The sequence below is a fragment of the Cololabis saira genome, chromosome 12, assembly GCF_033807715.1.
Source record: "Cololabis saira isolate AMF1-May2022 chromosome 12, fColSai1.1, whole genome shotgun sequence".
Taxonomy (NCBI): Eukaryota; Metazoa; Chordata; class Actinopteri; order Beloniformes; family Belonidae; genus Cololabis; species Cololabis saira.
The window spans coordinates 31,155,416-31,170,783 of NC_084598.1; the positions used below are offsets into that span (position 1 = coordinate 31,155,416).

At 42.1% G+C, this 15,368-nt stretch overlaps 1 protein-coding gene across 1 annotated transcript; it reads right to left on the reverse strand.

The window, feature by feature from the left end:
• Positions 1-675: 675 nt before the first annotated feature.
• Positions 676-13,750, reverse strand: LOC133457375 (transketolase-like). The gene is made up of 14 exons (XM_061736579.1): positions 13,501-13,750; positions 11,831-11,948; positions 11,352-11,465; positions 10,746-10,843; positions 7,091-7,282; positions 6,774-6,892; positions 5,866-6,062; positions 5,572-5,736; positions 4,565-4,721; positions 3,953-4,083; positions 3,786-3,869; positions 3,514-3,607; positions 3,272-3,394; positions 676-1,423 (listed from the first exon to the last, which is right to left on the reverse strand). Exons 1-14 carry the CDS (start codon positions 13,605-13,607, stop codon positions 1,236-1,238), a joined length of 1,887 nt encoding a protein of 628 aa, XP_061592563.1. The 5' UTR covers positions 13,608-13,750; the 3' UTR covers positions 676-1,235.
• Between the last annotated feature and the right edge of the window lie 1,618 nt (positions 13,751-15,368).

Sequence of the window (15,368 nt, forward strand, 5' to 3'; positions counted from 1 at the left end):
GAAAAATGTCTTCAGGACATCATTAAACTTAAGTCCCTTTTCCCAGCCGACATTTTGATTTCGTCATTGCAGGAGCAGCGGGGGCATAACTCACTTAAATAATAGGTTATATTGGGTTTTTAGCCATGATTCAGCTTTCGACCAGAGTCAAAATGCATGTTTGGTTCTTTCATCCCACTAAATTAGCTGTATGTGTTTATTTGTGGACAATTCGTGGTCTACCAAGCCTCTTTCTCAGTCTCAACTGACTCCAGCGTAACCAAACGTGTCATTGAAGCATTGCTACAACATCAATTCGGATTTCCTCTAGAAAATCACACTTAGTATGTATTTAAGTTGATAGTAAATCACAGCTTCTTTATTTATTTCTTTTTTTAAATACAGCTACATAGCAGCACTGTAGTCGAGCACAATTACAGGTTGGAATATTATTGGCTTGTTGACATGCCAGTCTTTGGCCTGCATCCTTTTGTGTGTGTTCACTCCCACATCAATAATTGGACGTTTCAGCTCTTATTAGTCGGAATTAACTCGTGTGTAAGAACTCATGCAAACGAGCTTTGTAGCAGCCCAATGATTATCTCTCTCATTAGGAAAAGAAAAAAAAGAGTCGAAAGTGTTTCTCTCTGTGATTAACTCAAACAAAAGAACAAGAAAGACCTCGGACACCAGAAGTGTGAAGAAATCATCCCTTTATTCGTGTGAAGCAGTCCCAACCAGAGTCAAGAGAGTTTAAAAATAGTCAGTGCTCAAACAGACCAAACAAACGGGTTTCACCCACACCCTGCTGGTTCTAGTGGGGTGGCGTTTACTCGCTGTGGGGCAGAAACGCTGGGCCCGGTAAGTGAGAAAGGGGGATCCACAGAAATTGTATAAAAAAAGACTGAACTCCGGTGCACTTTTACTGCTTTTTACTGAAACACGACAGCAGCACCGGAGCTTTCTGAGAGGTAGGAAGGCGCTAGAGGGTGGAGGTGTGGGTTTCTGTGGGTGAAGGGTGGAGGACGTGGGTTTACTCGACTCACAAACTGACGGGGGGGAAAAAATCTTGGGGCTGGGTGTCAGAACACATCAATGACAATTAGAGAAAAAACTTTTATTTTCTTTTTTAATTCTTTCTAAACGAATGGCTCTGATTGCTCTATGAGGAGGAGAGTGTCAGTGGGCCAGAAGAGCAGCCACCTCCCTCTGGGTGGGTTTGTTTCCCGTCCCCGTGGTGAACACCAGAGGCGTTCTTACTTGGCGTTGGCCGAGCTGCTGAGCAGCTTGCGCACCGCCTGAGCGATGGCCTCGCGGTCGATGCCGAAGATCCGGAGCAGCTCCTGCGGCTTCCCGCTGCGGGGCACCTGGGAAACCGCCAGGCGGTGGACGACCAGGCCGGATTCCTTCACCACCGCCGAGCACACCGCCTCGCCCAGGCCGCCTGGGAATCACAGCCAGAACAAAACCCTCACTTAAAACCTTTCATTCATTCAAGTAGGCCTGTGTTGAAAAGATCGAATCTCCGATTTTAAATCGATTCTCATATTAATTCCTAAAAATCGATTCATATGTCTAAAGATCGATTTAAAAAATAAAAATAAAAAATGTTATCATTACATTACAACTTTTGGTACTTTTTTGTTAATGCCCAAAAAAGGAATATTTTGTTGGACACGAGAATAACTGGTGCCATGTTTTTGCCTTTAAATATGTTTAAAGGTATGAAAACATTAAAGTTTTCAGTTATAATTGCATAAATTGTCTATATTTCTTTGTTTTATATACTGTCTTGGGGTTACATTTGCATAAATGTTAAAAACCAAATTCTCATAAATGGGGAAAAAATAAAAGCGATTTCTTTCGTCCTCTGTTTGCTGCCCTGGATCTGTGTGATAATTCTGACCCACATGATGTTTCTGAAAGCAGTTCTATCAGCATTCTGGGAGCTGATTGGTCCTTACAGCATCATTAGCTGCCAATACTTGCTGTTTAATCTCAATATAATACTAGTATTAATATGTTGCATAACTAGACAGTCATATAATTCATGCAACAGCTGAAAAAACAGTTTTATTAACAGTAACCCAAATCAATATCGGATCGAATCAAAGCGTGATAATCGATTCTGAATCTTAAAAATCGGAATCGAATTGATTCTTGATATTTGAATCGATCCCCAGCCCTACATTCAAGTATCACCCAGGTACATGGTTATTCTTTTTCTTCCTGTTCTTATTTTGCATTCTTGTGTTGTCCACTCTTCTGTCAGGTCCAGTCTCCTCTCACCTCCATGGGTGATTCTGCTCGGGAGAGATTTGATGTGGACTGACAGGACCAGAGCCGGCCTCCTGTGATTTTCTCACTTCTTTTTTTACCCCCTTCAAGGATATGTTCCCCACTCAATAAGCAGGAGTGTCCTTTACTCTCTGCAGTCATTCCTACTGCTCATAGATACTATCAGAAGCTACACGAAGAAGCAAAAAAAAGCCCTCATTATTTAACAGAATAGAAAAAGGCGGCTTGGCAGCGACTGACATCAGCGTGCATCCTTGTGTGAAGACATGTCTGCTTCCCCGTTTGTGTTTAGCTTTATTATAGACAGAAAGATGTTGATAAAAAGGACAAAAAAAGCATCTCAAGAAAAATAAAATACAAGGGTAAAAACACAGGAAACTGAGACGCTAGTTTTGGAGGGCTGTTTTTTAAATATGTAGGTCATCAAGAGCCCAAAGGCCGAAGATGAAATTAAGAAACACTGACAGCCTCCTCCCTTTAAACCTCAGCTCCCATCCCCCCAAATATAGTGCACTTTTCCCCCTCACAGCCACTACCATCAACTGTTTGTCTCGTTCACCGTCCTCATAAATCTATTTTCTCACCTAAGAGCGTCTATCTGTAGACACATCATTCTCTTTTACTGCCCTCTTTAGACATTTTCAAATAAAACAAGTCTGGTCCTCCTAACTTCATATGAGCAGCGTGAACGTTATCCATAACTCTTGAAAAGCATCACATTTGTATCATCTCTCAGGCACATTATTAGGTATATTTTAGTGGAAATACAGTGCAGAAACAATGTATCTAGCTTCTGAAATGTATTGAAACATTTTTTTCCTAAATTAAGATTTAACGAAATTGCTTTGTGAAAAATCTTTGAAATTTTTCTTCTTGGAACATTTAAAGATTGTTTGAGCCATGTCTTGTTTATTTACTTATTGGCTCTCAAAGTGATTTTATTGCTTTTTTCTGCTAATAAATTGTTCCTTTTGTGTTCCTTTTGAGTCCTCACCCTCATAGTAGTGGTCTTCTACGGTGATGATGCGTCCTCTGGTAGCTCTAGCGTTGTCGATGATGGTCTTGGAGTCCAGGGGTTTGATGGTGAACGGGTCAATCACGCGGATGTTGATTCTCTCTGGTGGAAGGGACAGAAAACATGTTTTTATTTTCTTTAGAAATCCCAGTGTAGGGGAAAACCCCTAAATCTGATGTTTTATATGTTTTATGCTGGTTTTGGTTGGTTTCTATCTCTACCTTTCTTCAGCATTTCAGCAGCTGCCAAAGCCTCATGGAGGGTCACGCCTGCTCCAACCACAGTCACCTGATCGTCATTGGTTTTATAGGCAACCTGAGAGGAAAAGCAACATACAGAGGTACCGATATGTATGTGGAGAATGTGGAAAACAAGAAAGCATCAGTCAGCTTTGTCATTTGTGATAACAAAGAACACATTTCTTATTTCCTTGTTTTTGTCACCATGAAGTGACTTTGCTGCAAACGTTGTTGAGAGAGACACGGATACAAACCTTTGCCTGTCCAACATGGAAATCTTCATTGCAGTTGTAAATGATGTTGTTCTCTGGGCGGCTTGTTCGAATGAAACACAAACCCTAAAGACGGATAAGAAATCATCTACTTGGCTCTGTTTTAACTCAAATTATGGAAAATGAAGAGTTGAATATATAATGAGTACCTTTGTGTTGGCTGCGAGCTCCACAGCCTTCTCAGTGGAGACTCCATCACTTGGATAGAAGACCGTTGCCGTGGGAATGGCTCTGAACATGGCCAGGTCCTCCAGACCCATCTGAGAGGGTCCATCCTCACCTAAACACAGATTCCAGCACCAGAACAACCACTTCAGACACAATAACACTTGCAGGTTTGCTGTAGGCCAGATAATTAATTCTTTGAGGCTGGCATGCATTCAGTCTGCAAAGGTGAACATGCAGTGTACCTGATGAGGCAGAGGAGAAGGTGAAAAGGAAGAAGGAAAGGGAGGTGAGAGAGAATCAGGCCGCTCTGTCATCACTTCCATGACACAGAGACAGAGAGAGGGAAGAGAGACAGGAAGCTACCGGGGGAGGACTACGGACAACATAAAGGTTGAGAAGATGGAGGTAAAAGTTTTAGCTTTCAGGGGTTTAAATACGGACAAGTGACTCAACCAGCTGAAAAAAAATCCCCCCACAAAAAAGAATTTGCCTCAATTTGCAGTCATATTTATCCATCTTTTACTATCATGATGTAGATGCCAGAGGAAGTCTGGAGATAACAAAAAGTGAGGATCAATAAAACAAGAACTGACCGATAGAGACGCCGCAGTGGGAACCGCAGAGATTGATGTTGCTCTCGGAGATGGCCGCCATTCGGAGCTGGTCGTAGGCCCGAGTGAAGAACGTGGCGAAGGTGCTGGCAAACACCACGTTACGGTCGCGGACAGCGCAGCCAATCGCCACGCTCACCTGCAGGAGCCGAGAGAAAGAACAAAGACGAAAAGGGGGAATGACGTAACACAGAAAAACCAAAAAACTACCTCAAGTGTGCATCGTTAATAAATGATGCGTTTCATTTTTGATACACATGTGCCTCCCTTCCTCTAAAGAGGGACAACAAAGCACCAGTGTTGACTCACATCAGGGACATCACAGTTTTTCATGCCACTCACAGCATTTAACACAAAGTAAAACATAGCTGTCGCACTTCTACCTCCGTATTAAATAAACCCTCAAATATAAACTTCCCTGCATAATTCACAACTGCTGCACTCAGAGCAGACACAATACTAATACTTGTTGAATTAGTGGGCATTTCAGATTTATAACCATCATATTTGAGCTTAAATTCAACCATTTCAGATCAGATGTGGTTATATGAAGTAGTTAAAATACTTAATTCATCCAAAGAAGTAGAAAACTATTTTAAGTGACGTGCTGTGTGGATGACTGGTTGATAAAAGTTAATAAAAGTTAAACATTAACACTGATAAAAGTCTATGTTAATGCAGAGATGAAAGAGCAGCGAAAAGACTAGAAAGAGCAAGTTTAACTGCTTGGAAACAGAAACCAACAGAAGATTTCAGGTAAGAAAATGAAAACAGGCATCAACTACATTTACTTGTCTTAAACGTCTGAATAGATGCGAGAACTCATTTCTGAAGAACTGTATTGTTGTAATTGTACTCAACATTTAGCAGAGCGAGGAATAAGATTCGAGCTTGGGTGCAGTACTTGTTATTATTTTTCTTGTGAACGTGCAAGTATTCTTTCACAGTTTACGCTCCGGCCGTCTGAAGGTGCTGTCGCTCTTCCTCACCATGTTCTGCTCTGCGATGTAGCACTCCACGTAGCGGTTGGGGTGTTCATTTTTAAACAGCTCGGAGAAGGTGGAGTTTTTGGTGTCTCCATCCAGAACCACCAGGCGCTCGTTGTAGCGGCCCAGTTTGGCCAGAGCCATCCCGTAGGCCTTCCTCGTAGCAATCTGGTAACCCGGAGTCAAAACAGTTGATTAAGATTCAAATACACACTTTGTTTACCGATGCATTATAGTTGCAACAAAAAAAAAAAAGAGATGTCATTAAATGTATATTGCGTACGAGTGGGATCTGACCTTGTCTCCAGGTTTGTAGCTGGGTGCGCTCGGCATGCGGATGTTGCGGATGCTGACGGGAGATGCGTCCTCGTTGGGTGGAGCAGGATAGAGACGTTTGTTGCAGCTGGCGATGCGGCTCTGCAGCTCTTTAATGGCACTCTCTGCCACGTCTTTGGGCAAAGGCTTGCCGTGCCAGCCCATCTTATCCTCAGCAGCTAAAAGACACACACATTATTTTAGCAGGGGACAGTTTATGCATCCCTTACTGTTGCATGTACCATATATGTGAAAGATATACACATTTTATATGAGTCAGTAAAGTCACATCTAGGAAGGTTATTATGAAAGATAAAGCTGAGCTGTAGGTGCCTAAAGGTTGAAACGTGCACCAGCAATATCAAAAGCACACTTTCCAAGTAAAATTCCTTCTGGTCTCCTAAATAAACATTTCTCCTCCACGTTTATCCAAGCGCACATAGAAATAAGCCTAATAAGCCCATCCAGCTGTCTTACTCATAACAACTTTCCACTTCAGTCAGTCACAACGAGCCGTCTCAAAAGGTCAGAGGTCGGGATCAAGGGCCACAGGTTTACAACAACGTTCGGCATTTCTAACACGGCCTCTTGATAACGACGACATATTGCTCTTATATATCTTGTTGTTACAACAACTGCCTTTGTGCCCCGTTCTCTTTCACACACACTTAGGCTTGTCACAACACAAACACAATGGGGCGCTGCTCGGGGTGAATCCTACATATTCTGAGGGATTACTGAACTGCAGTAGCTAAAACTCTGAAGCGCTGCCTGGATTATGGCGGGTTAGGGGCCCTGCGGCAATGATGGAGCGTCCTTGGGATGTTGAAATGAAAAAAACAAAACAACCTCTGCCTAATCTTGAACCCCCCCTGGACTGGTTGTCGTACCTGGGATGCCCTTGCCCTTGGTGGTTTTAGCGATGATGGCGAGCGGCTGATGGTGGGGCTGATTCAGCACTTTGCACAACTCCTCCACGCTGTGGCCGTCCACGATGATGGAGTGCCAGCTGGGAAAATGGAGAAGATGAACTTTACATACCGTAATTAACTTATTCTGCTTTTTAAAAAGGACGTTCAGCAATAAAAATGGAAACAAGTAACACATTCTCACACTTTAGTAGCAGGAAAAAGTGAACTGCAGCTATTTTGTTTGGTGCAGATTGATGCAGATCCAAACACCTGACCCCCTCACCCCCCCTGCTCACCCAAAGGCCTCGCAGCGCCTCTGGTATTTCTCCACATGGTGCTGCAAAGGAGTCGGATCGCTCTGACCCAGCCGGTTGATGTCCAAGATGGCCACCAGGTTGTCTAGCTGGTAGTAGGAGGCGAAGGCCATGGCCTCCCACACCGAGCCCTCGGACAACTCTCCATCGCCCAGCAGGCAGAAGACCCGATAGCTGCAAACAGAGACGCCGTACTTTTATTAAATATGAACCAAACCGGGCAAATATATTGAGATATATCAGCTTAATTTCTGCTTGACACATCTCTTGGTCCCCCTGATTCCTGACCCTCCCACCGTCCCAGCTCCAGCCCTCTCTCCCGCTCTTTGCTTATCCTCACTAGTTGCTCCTGGGGCCTAACGGCTTCTGACAGCTTTGTCAGACAGACACACTCCAGTAAAAACTGCAAGACAGACAGAGACATGCCACATTAAACCATGCATTCCAACCACGAGCGCGGAGAAAAAACACACGGCTCAGAGCGACGAGAGAGGAGGAAGAGAAGAAAGAGATGAGAGGGATTCCACGGAGGTGAAAACGGACAAAAGAGAGAAAAGGAGGTGCAGATCTGAGACTCTGGGGGCAAAAAAATGTAAAGGTCAGCATGTGAAATGTGTCCTCTTCTGTACAAGAACAAACAAGTGTGGAAAAACTTTTACGCTGTGGTCATGCGGCTAGTCATTTTATGAAAGATAACATTTTTAGAACTTGAGAGCAAATCTTTCTCTAAAAGCTTAGCTTTTACGATGACATAACACTAATAACTACACTGCATTACTTTTTGCCATAGGCCTACAGTGTTAAAGGATGTACTTTGAGAGGATGATGCAAGTCTTGTCTTAGGGAGATCATTCCCAGGTTCATTTTGTAGCATAAAAGAACTTAAACATAAACTGATGTTATGAAAACTTCCAACTGAACTCTGTGTTCAAACTTTGGCATCTAGTCCTACTAATAGAAACCTGGAAGTCATTTTTTGATTTAAATTTGACCCATAGTTAAACTGAGTGATGCAGTAAAAGTAGTCCATGCAATTCTTACTACTGAAATTCTTTATTAATAAAATGTCATAAAATTACTCTGAACAGCTTCCAACTGACACAAAATGATGCAGAAAGAGTTCTGAGGAGAATTCAGATGAGAGATGGTATTTCTCCAATCTTAGCATCTCTTCATCTGCATCCTGTGAAATTCCGGATATAATTTAAGATTCTTCTTTTTACTTATAAACTGCCTCACTTATCTTAAATAACTCATATTACCTCACTAGAGCTCGATTCTCTCTCAGACTGCATGTTTACTTGTAGTTCCTCATGTGTTTGTGATGCAGACATCCTCTCTAATGCAAATATCAACCTTTTTTTTCTCTCGTCTTGTTGCAAATCATTGCTTTTCAAAACCACGAATGTTGACAGCTAGGCTGTGATCACCTGAAACGCATCACACACTTCTTAAGGGATTTTTATTGGTTGTTGCGGTACTCTCGCACATTTGTTATGAAGAGCAAACACGACACACAAAACATTACCAAAGCTCCAACAATGTCTGGACCGAGACCTGAAATCCAGACAGGTTGAAGAGGAAATGCCAAGCATGAAGGGAAGGAGCAAAACCGCCAGAGGAGGTTTAGATCATTTCTTCTTTTCATCATGTCAGGGGATTTGAGATCCCTGGCAAATAAGATTTACAAGCTTAGAGCACTGATGGGAATATTACTGAGTCCTGACTGCAGAAATATATTTAGGACACCAATACTACTTTATATGGATGTCGGACTATAGACAGATAAAGTCTGCAGACAGTGTGGTAAAGGGAAAGACGGAGAGATTGCAGAGCTTCTAACAGATGGAATAATCCTGGACTTATGTAATTGAAGACATCTGTAGCATCTCTACACTCCAATATTGAACAGTTGGCTGTGAGGTTCTGTCTTTTTGTTGTTTTTTAAATAAATCATAATCACACACACACATACATAAGTAAAAATAATAAACATTCCAGCAGCAGTCCAAGGAAAAGAGTAAAACAGTCCTTGACAAGGTTTGTGTGCCCCTGTGAAGCGGGATTAGCAGTTTAGGGTGACGTGATATCCGTCCTCACATGTGGCTCAAACACACACTCATGTCACCCACACCATAATTACATCCTACCAACACAAAATCAAAGGAGGGGGGGAAAAGGAAAGCTTCGAGACAAACACTCAGCTTGGTTACAAGTGCAGAGAAGCACAAAAAATAACAATCTTCATGTTTGATCCAATTGCCTCGCATTTTCATGCTCACACTGGCAAAGAATTGAAGCGCAAAACCACACACAGACAAAATATTGGATGGGTTTGTTAAGTTCATCATACTTAAAAAAAAAAACAAAAAAAAAACAGTCATATACAACGGTTCTCTGGGTGGTTGTTTGGATTTTAGATACAAAACTGCTTCAGTCGAAGAAAGAGTATTTCTGTGATCCTGTACTTCAGGTCGTGTGTACGTGTGTCCCTAAGTGGGGTTGATGTTGCTGCTTTTCAGCAGTTTCTGCCTCAGATCATATTATAAAAGCAATGGTGCTGAGAAAAGTGTTGCAGTGAATTAACTTGACATGCTGCTCCAAGCTGTGCGGGGGAGAAACATGCATGTACTGTAAATTGCATGACCTAATGCATGCAGCTGATGCACAGCAGGGGAGTTTTAGAGGTTTTTTTTTTTTTTTTTTTAAAGACCAGAATGAGAAAATGGGTGAGGCAGAGAGATGATGGGTCAACTGCGCTTTCGCATGTGTGATTATTAGAGCAGAAACAATCGAGTGCACACAGAATGCAGAGAGAGCAGCAAGGACATCCAGCCGGGCGCTGCAAGTGCAGCATTCCCTCGATGCAGCTCCACTGTCTGCTCCGGGTGATAAACAAAACAGCCTTTTTAGTCAGTCTCCTTCTGCTCTGTCCACAATAAATTCAGCCAATCTTTGTTCAGATGGTCAGATTTTAGCACACATGCTTGTGTGTAATATTAGCTTTCCATGAAAATGTGAAGAGAACGCGTGTTGTCCTGCTGCAGGAGACAAAGCAGTGTGTGTGTATTGTCAGAGGGAAATCCACATGGGTCTTTCTGGATCCCACCAGAACAAAGACACATGTGGAGCAGCTGAAATCAGCCGTTATTCATCCGAGCAGCATCTGCACTACAGGTCTGTTAGAACAATGTGATTAACTGTTATCAATTTTAAACAATATATATTTATGAAAAAAAAAAAGAGTTCAAATTATTTCGAGTTTGGGTTTTAAAATTCATCTGCAACACAGATGGATTTGACTTCTGACCTCATTTTATAGAAATGACACCTTGATTTATGATCTGAAAGTTAAAGCTGATGAAAGCACAGCTACTCGTAGCACTGAGTGGCTAACAAAAATGCCACCACAGACCAGGCCTGTCAGTTGGGGTTTGATATAAAGCTCCTGGTTGAAATGTCACCACTGTCCAGCTCACTGCAGTAGACATTATGTCACCTATAATCTCATTAAAGCTGCCTTAATGTGTGCAGATGCATGTTGGCTCGCTGTGCTCCTGCACATCGCTGCAAGCCGCGAGTTCTCATGCAGAGACCCAGCAATTCCCTGCGTAACTGGGACACTGCGCCTGTTTACCTGGCTCTGTCAAAGTATTTTCCAGTGTACGCCATCCCACAGGCAGCTCCCAGACCCTGACCCAGAGACCCGGTGGCCACATCCACAAACTGCTGCTTCTGTTGGGATGCAAACACACATACACACAAAAGCATTTTCAGACAATGTAAGAGCTCAAGCTCAGCTTGAAACACAGTGGACGAATTGTTTGTAATGACATAATGGACAGAGAACATGGCAACAATGATGCAGTCTGGGTTTTTCAGCGTGTCTGTATCCTGGTCTCAAATGAACAGTGTTGCTGCTAATTCAAAAACTCTGACACGACATGGTCCTGTGATTTATTCTTTTCTTTTGCTCTGTGACATCACAAACCCAGATCGGAGCAGAACTATCCAGACTCCCAAGTTCACACCATGCAGTGTTTGTCTGCAGTATTTCTTGTCAAAACATGTTAAAAGGGGAACTTTGTTTTGCATCTCTGTGATATGTTGACCAAAAAACGTCACAAAAATGTCATTAAGACCCCCTTTTCCAAAAAGGGTGGTAAACATGTCCTTTATTAATGTGCATCCGACCCAAGCTTTCACACAGAACAGCCCCCTGCGGGTCTCAGTGTCTCCTCACCGGCACAGGGTGTCCCTCCAGGATGGAGTCCACCTTGCGCAGGTTGAGAAGCTCGTTCTCCTTCAGGTAGCCGGTTTCGGCCCACACGGCATACAGCACGGGAGCCGCGTGACCCTTGGGGAACAGACGTCAAAAGTTACGTTTTAAATGTACTTGTTCGAGTAGCTGCTTGTGCTATTACAAATCCTTAAATCCTATTCCATTATAAAGATCACGTGTGTAGCGTGGTACCGATTTGCTAAGATAATGTGCTCAAGCTCAACTTGAGCTGCTTAAACTAAAACTGGTTTCAGAGAAGAATAAAGTGACTCTAGATTTACTCTTCCTGTTGTAGCACAGTTATAAATAACAAAAGCCATGTATGATTCTGACTGACGAGGGCACTGGAAAGCATATAAAATAAGTATGCATTTGTAAATATCTATATTTTAAACTGCTCTGCTTCTTTGTAAATGTCATCAAATTTGAGCGCGCGTTACCTTGGAGAGGATGAATCGATCATTGTTGGGGTTACGGGGCTCTTCGGGTCGGTACTTCATAGAATGAAAGAACAACACAGACATGATCTCTGCCACGCTGCAACATGATGTGGGATGACTGCGAGGACACAACAAAGAGAGAAAAATCAGACACACAGTGGTGAATTAAAAAAAAATCTACAGGCATATTTAGTACATTTCAGGAAATCGGGTTTAAGAGAAGGACAGAGACAAAGCAGAAACCATCTGTGTGATCTTGTCAGTTTTGATCAGAGAGGTTAATCCCTTCCAGAACATCTGCTGTTAAAGTGATGCAGGACAGACGACACAATCAGAATCACCTTTCGAGGCAGTCCATTAGTACAAATACCACATTAGATCCTTGTTTCACAAAGAGTAAATTCATTCAGAGTATGTTTGTCTGTTTCACTCTCATGCATGAACACATGCAATACAACGCCATCTTCCAGTCTGTTGTTTGGGACCTGCTGAAATTCTGACAATTACACAAAATAACTTATGAGTTAAAAAAAAAAAAATCTAGTTTGTTATTTCTGTCTTCATTCTCAAGACATGCCATTAATACCTGACTCAGACCTCCATGAAGGTATTTCCCTTATACTGTCCTGAAAGGAAAGATCAAAAGATTGTTTCTTTCATTTTTTTTATGATGTAGCAGCTTTAGTAGATCGTTCAAAAATGTGAACTATGATGTTTTACCCCTTAGAAAATAATTCAACATACATATACCACAGATAAATAAAATGAACAACCGAAAAGAAGAGAAACGCAGTTGCGCCTCTATTGAGCACTGACGGAGCTCATAAAAAAATGGTAAATATTCCACCTTGGATCCTCAGACGTGCACATACACTATTTTCAGTTTCACACATGGGTTTATTTTCTGATCCTTGTTGCAGCCGGGTTAGGGGAACTTTAATTTGAAATCAGCCATCGGACTCATTTTTTTTTTCTCTTTATTTTTGGACACTTTGGACGCACGCTGCTGTTCCCGGCGCGCTCCCCGGATCAGTAGCACAAGAAGATCATCCGACGATCCGGCTTCAATTAAGATGTTACATAACCGACAACAAAGCACACGGGGGATTAAGAGAGAGCAGAATACGGCTCATCCGCTGCAATTAATTACTTAATCTCCAAAACACACGACAAACCCAATCAACCCAAGGAGGTGGCTGTGCACATATGAGACAATTAAAAGCATTAAGTCAATATATTTTCATAGGAATTTACCATATTCATAAATCTGAAAGTCACAAATAACTCCATGCACGCGCGGAGCTGCGCGTCTCCACTGCGCACAAACCCTGGCACCGCAACCTTTACGCACGGTCGACACGACAGATTAGATTTGGGTCAAACCCACAAAACTGCAATTTCTGATATTATGCCCCAGTGACCCTAAAAGAATAACGATAGATATACAGATGGATGGGCTAATAAATAGATATATGTAGTTATAATTTACGGTGGGGTCATAAACCCATCCATAATATTTGACCGCTGATCATCCATGTCGTCTGCTGCAGAAATGATCACCCATCAGCGCATTTCTTACTTTTACGAATCATTTTTCAAGAAATCGAAGGAGGTAAATAAGAAAATAAGAAAAAAATAATCAGAATAGCAGATAATAATGATAATCTCACCCGCTGCCCGCTGCGGTCGTCGCTTTGATGGAGTTGATCCGGAGCCGGGCGGCGAGGTTCCTGAGCGCCTGCACCGTCTGCTGGTCCGGTTTGTGGTAGTCCTCCATCTGGCCGGTTCTCCGAGGAAAAGCCCGCACACACGAGCTGCTTGGATAGAGGGAAGAGTTAAAATCCCCCGGTGTGGATCCTGAGAGCGGTGGTGGTGTGGTGGTGCGCGGAGGACGGCGGCAGGGGTTAAACAGAGCTGCGGCGCTGCTGCGCGGGGCGAGAGGAGGAGGAGGAGGGAGGATGATGGAGGAGGAGGAGGAGGGAGGCGGGATTCCAGCCAAAGCCTAGGATTCTTTTTTTTCCTCTATTCTTTTTTTTTTATATCGTTAAATCCCTAATAACTGTTGTTTTTCTAAACTGTTCCATCACCAAGAACTTATTTCTACAATCATGAAACCAAACTGAATTCCTTCTGTTCTGATAACAGGCTAACACTACATTGGTATAATACAATGTATAAAGGCAACTAGATGTACTTCAAGGCAGAACTGAAGAGAATTAACAATGTATAAAAAAAAAAGATTAATTCTATGCAATAAGTAACACGATTTTGAAAAAAAGCAAACATGATTACAGTATGTTGATGCTGAGGAATAAAAACATAGGGAATATGAACATGAATGAATAGAAGAAGGTATTGTAATGGTTAAGACGTATATGACTGAAGGAAATAGGCCTATGGGTCATTGATACTTTGTGAAAATTAATGATAATTAAACAGATGCGCAAGGAAGAGAGAACGAACAACACTAAAACTGACTCTGTATCGTGTTTTTCCCTGTTTATTCAGGTTTACCCTGCAGAACAGTTTAAAAAAATATAATCTGATACAAAGCCACATCCTGGGCGTGTAACACAAGGCTCATCTGGAGCTGGGGGGAGCTGGTTTAACTGCGGGCCGCCTGCAAAACAGACGCGCGTGTGCGCGTTTGCGCCCATGTTGGAGCTGATTATAAACAACCAGCGTTGCTGCAAAGCCCAAAGCAGGATTACAGCCACAAACTCTCCGTTATTACTTGTGTATTTTGTTCCTTTCTGTTGTTAAATGTCAGGAAATTTAAAATCTTAACTGAAGAACAGGTTAGTATAAATACTACTGAAGCAGATTTTCAGTCATTTTTTCATATGAACTTTTCACTGTGGCTGAACTGAAATAAATGAAACTTTATTAATCCCCCAAAAGGAAATGTTGTTCTCTAAAGAGAGCGTAGACATCTGGGATGGAAATTCACATCCAAAAACTTCAGTCGGGTGCAGAGATCACGTGTCACCTGTTGTCTCATTTTTTTTTTCTTTTTGCACCAAGTGCAACCATGGGTATGAAACACAGCGATTATATTTTTCAAAAAAAAAAACCCAACACAACCCTTACCTTTAATGCACCTGGTATTCAATAATATTTGTATGTGTTACTTGAATTTTCCTTTTAATTACTACGATCAAACAAAGTATAATGAGGTGATAGAAGTATATTTGAAGACACTGTTGGTTTTATCTGCATCTAAAATCATGCAGAAGTATGAAAGGTGTAATCTTTGGTATTTCATATAAACACTCGTAAAAGTATGCACGCATAAAGTTGAGCATTATAACCACTTGTGACTTTAAACAATGAAGATCAGTGGTCCAGTGGAGCTGCAGGGTGGAGGGATCATGGATGACACTAATGCGTCTTTAAGACGTTTGGTTGCACGAACCAGCTACACATGTAGAAGATATTCATGCAACCCCTGATAAAAGACAACAATATTAGTTTTATTTCCATTTCATTATTTAATTAAGAAATAATACATCATTAAATAGAGGAGGAAACCATGGGC

Bases quoted from the DNA above. Each gene is read 5' to 3' on its own strand.
- LOC133457375 (XM_061736579.1), bottom strand. From the start codon at position 13,607: ATGGAGGACTACCACAAACCGGACCAGCAGACGGTGCAGGCGCTCAGG. The intron at 11,949-13,500 runs GTGAGATTATCA...GTGTCCTCGCAG, and splicing joins ACGACCGCAGCGGGCAGCGG to TCATCCCACATCATGTTGCA. The intron at 6,063-6,773 runs GTACGACAACCA...TGTGTCTTTTAG, and splicing joins CAAGGGCAAGGGCATCCCAG to CTGCTGAGGATAAGATGGGC.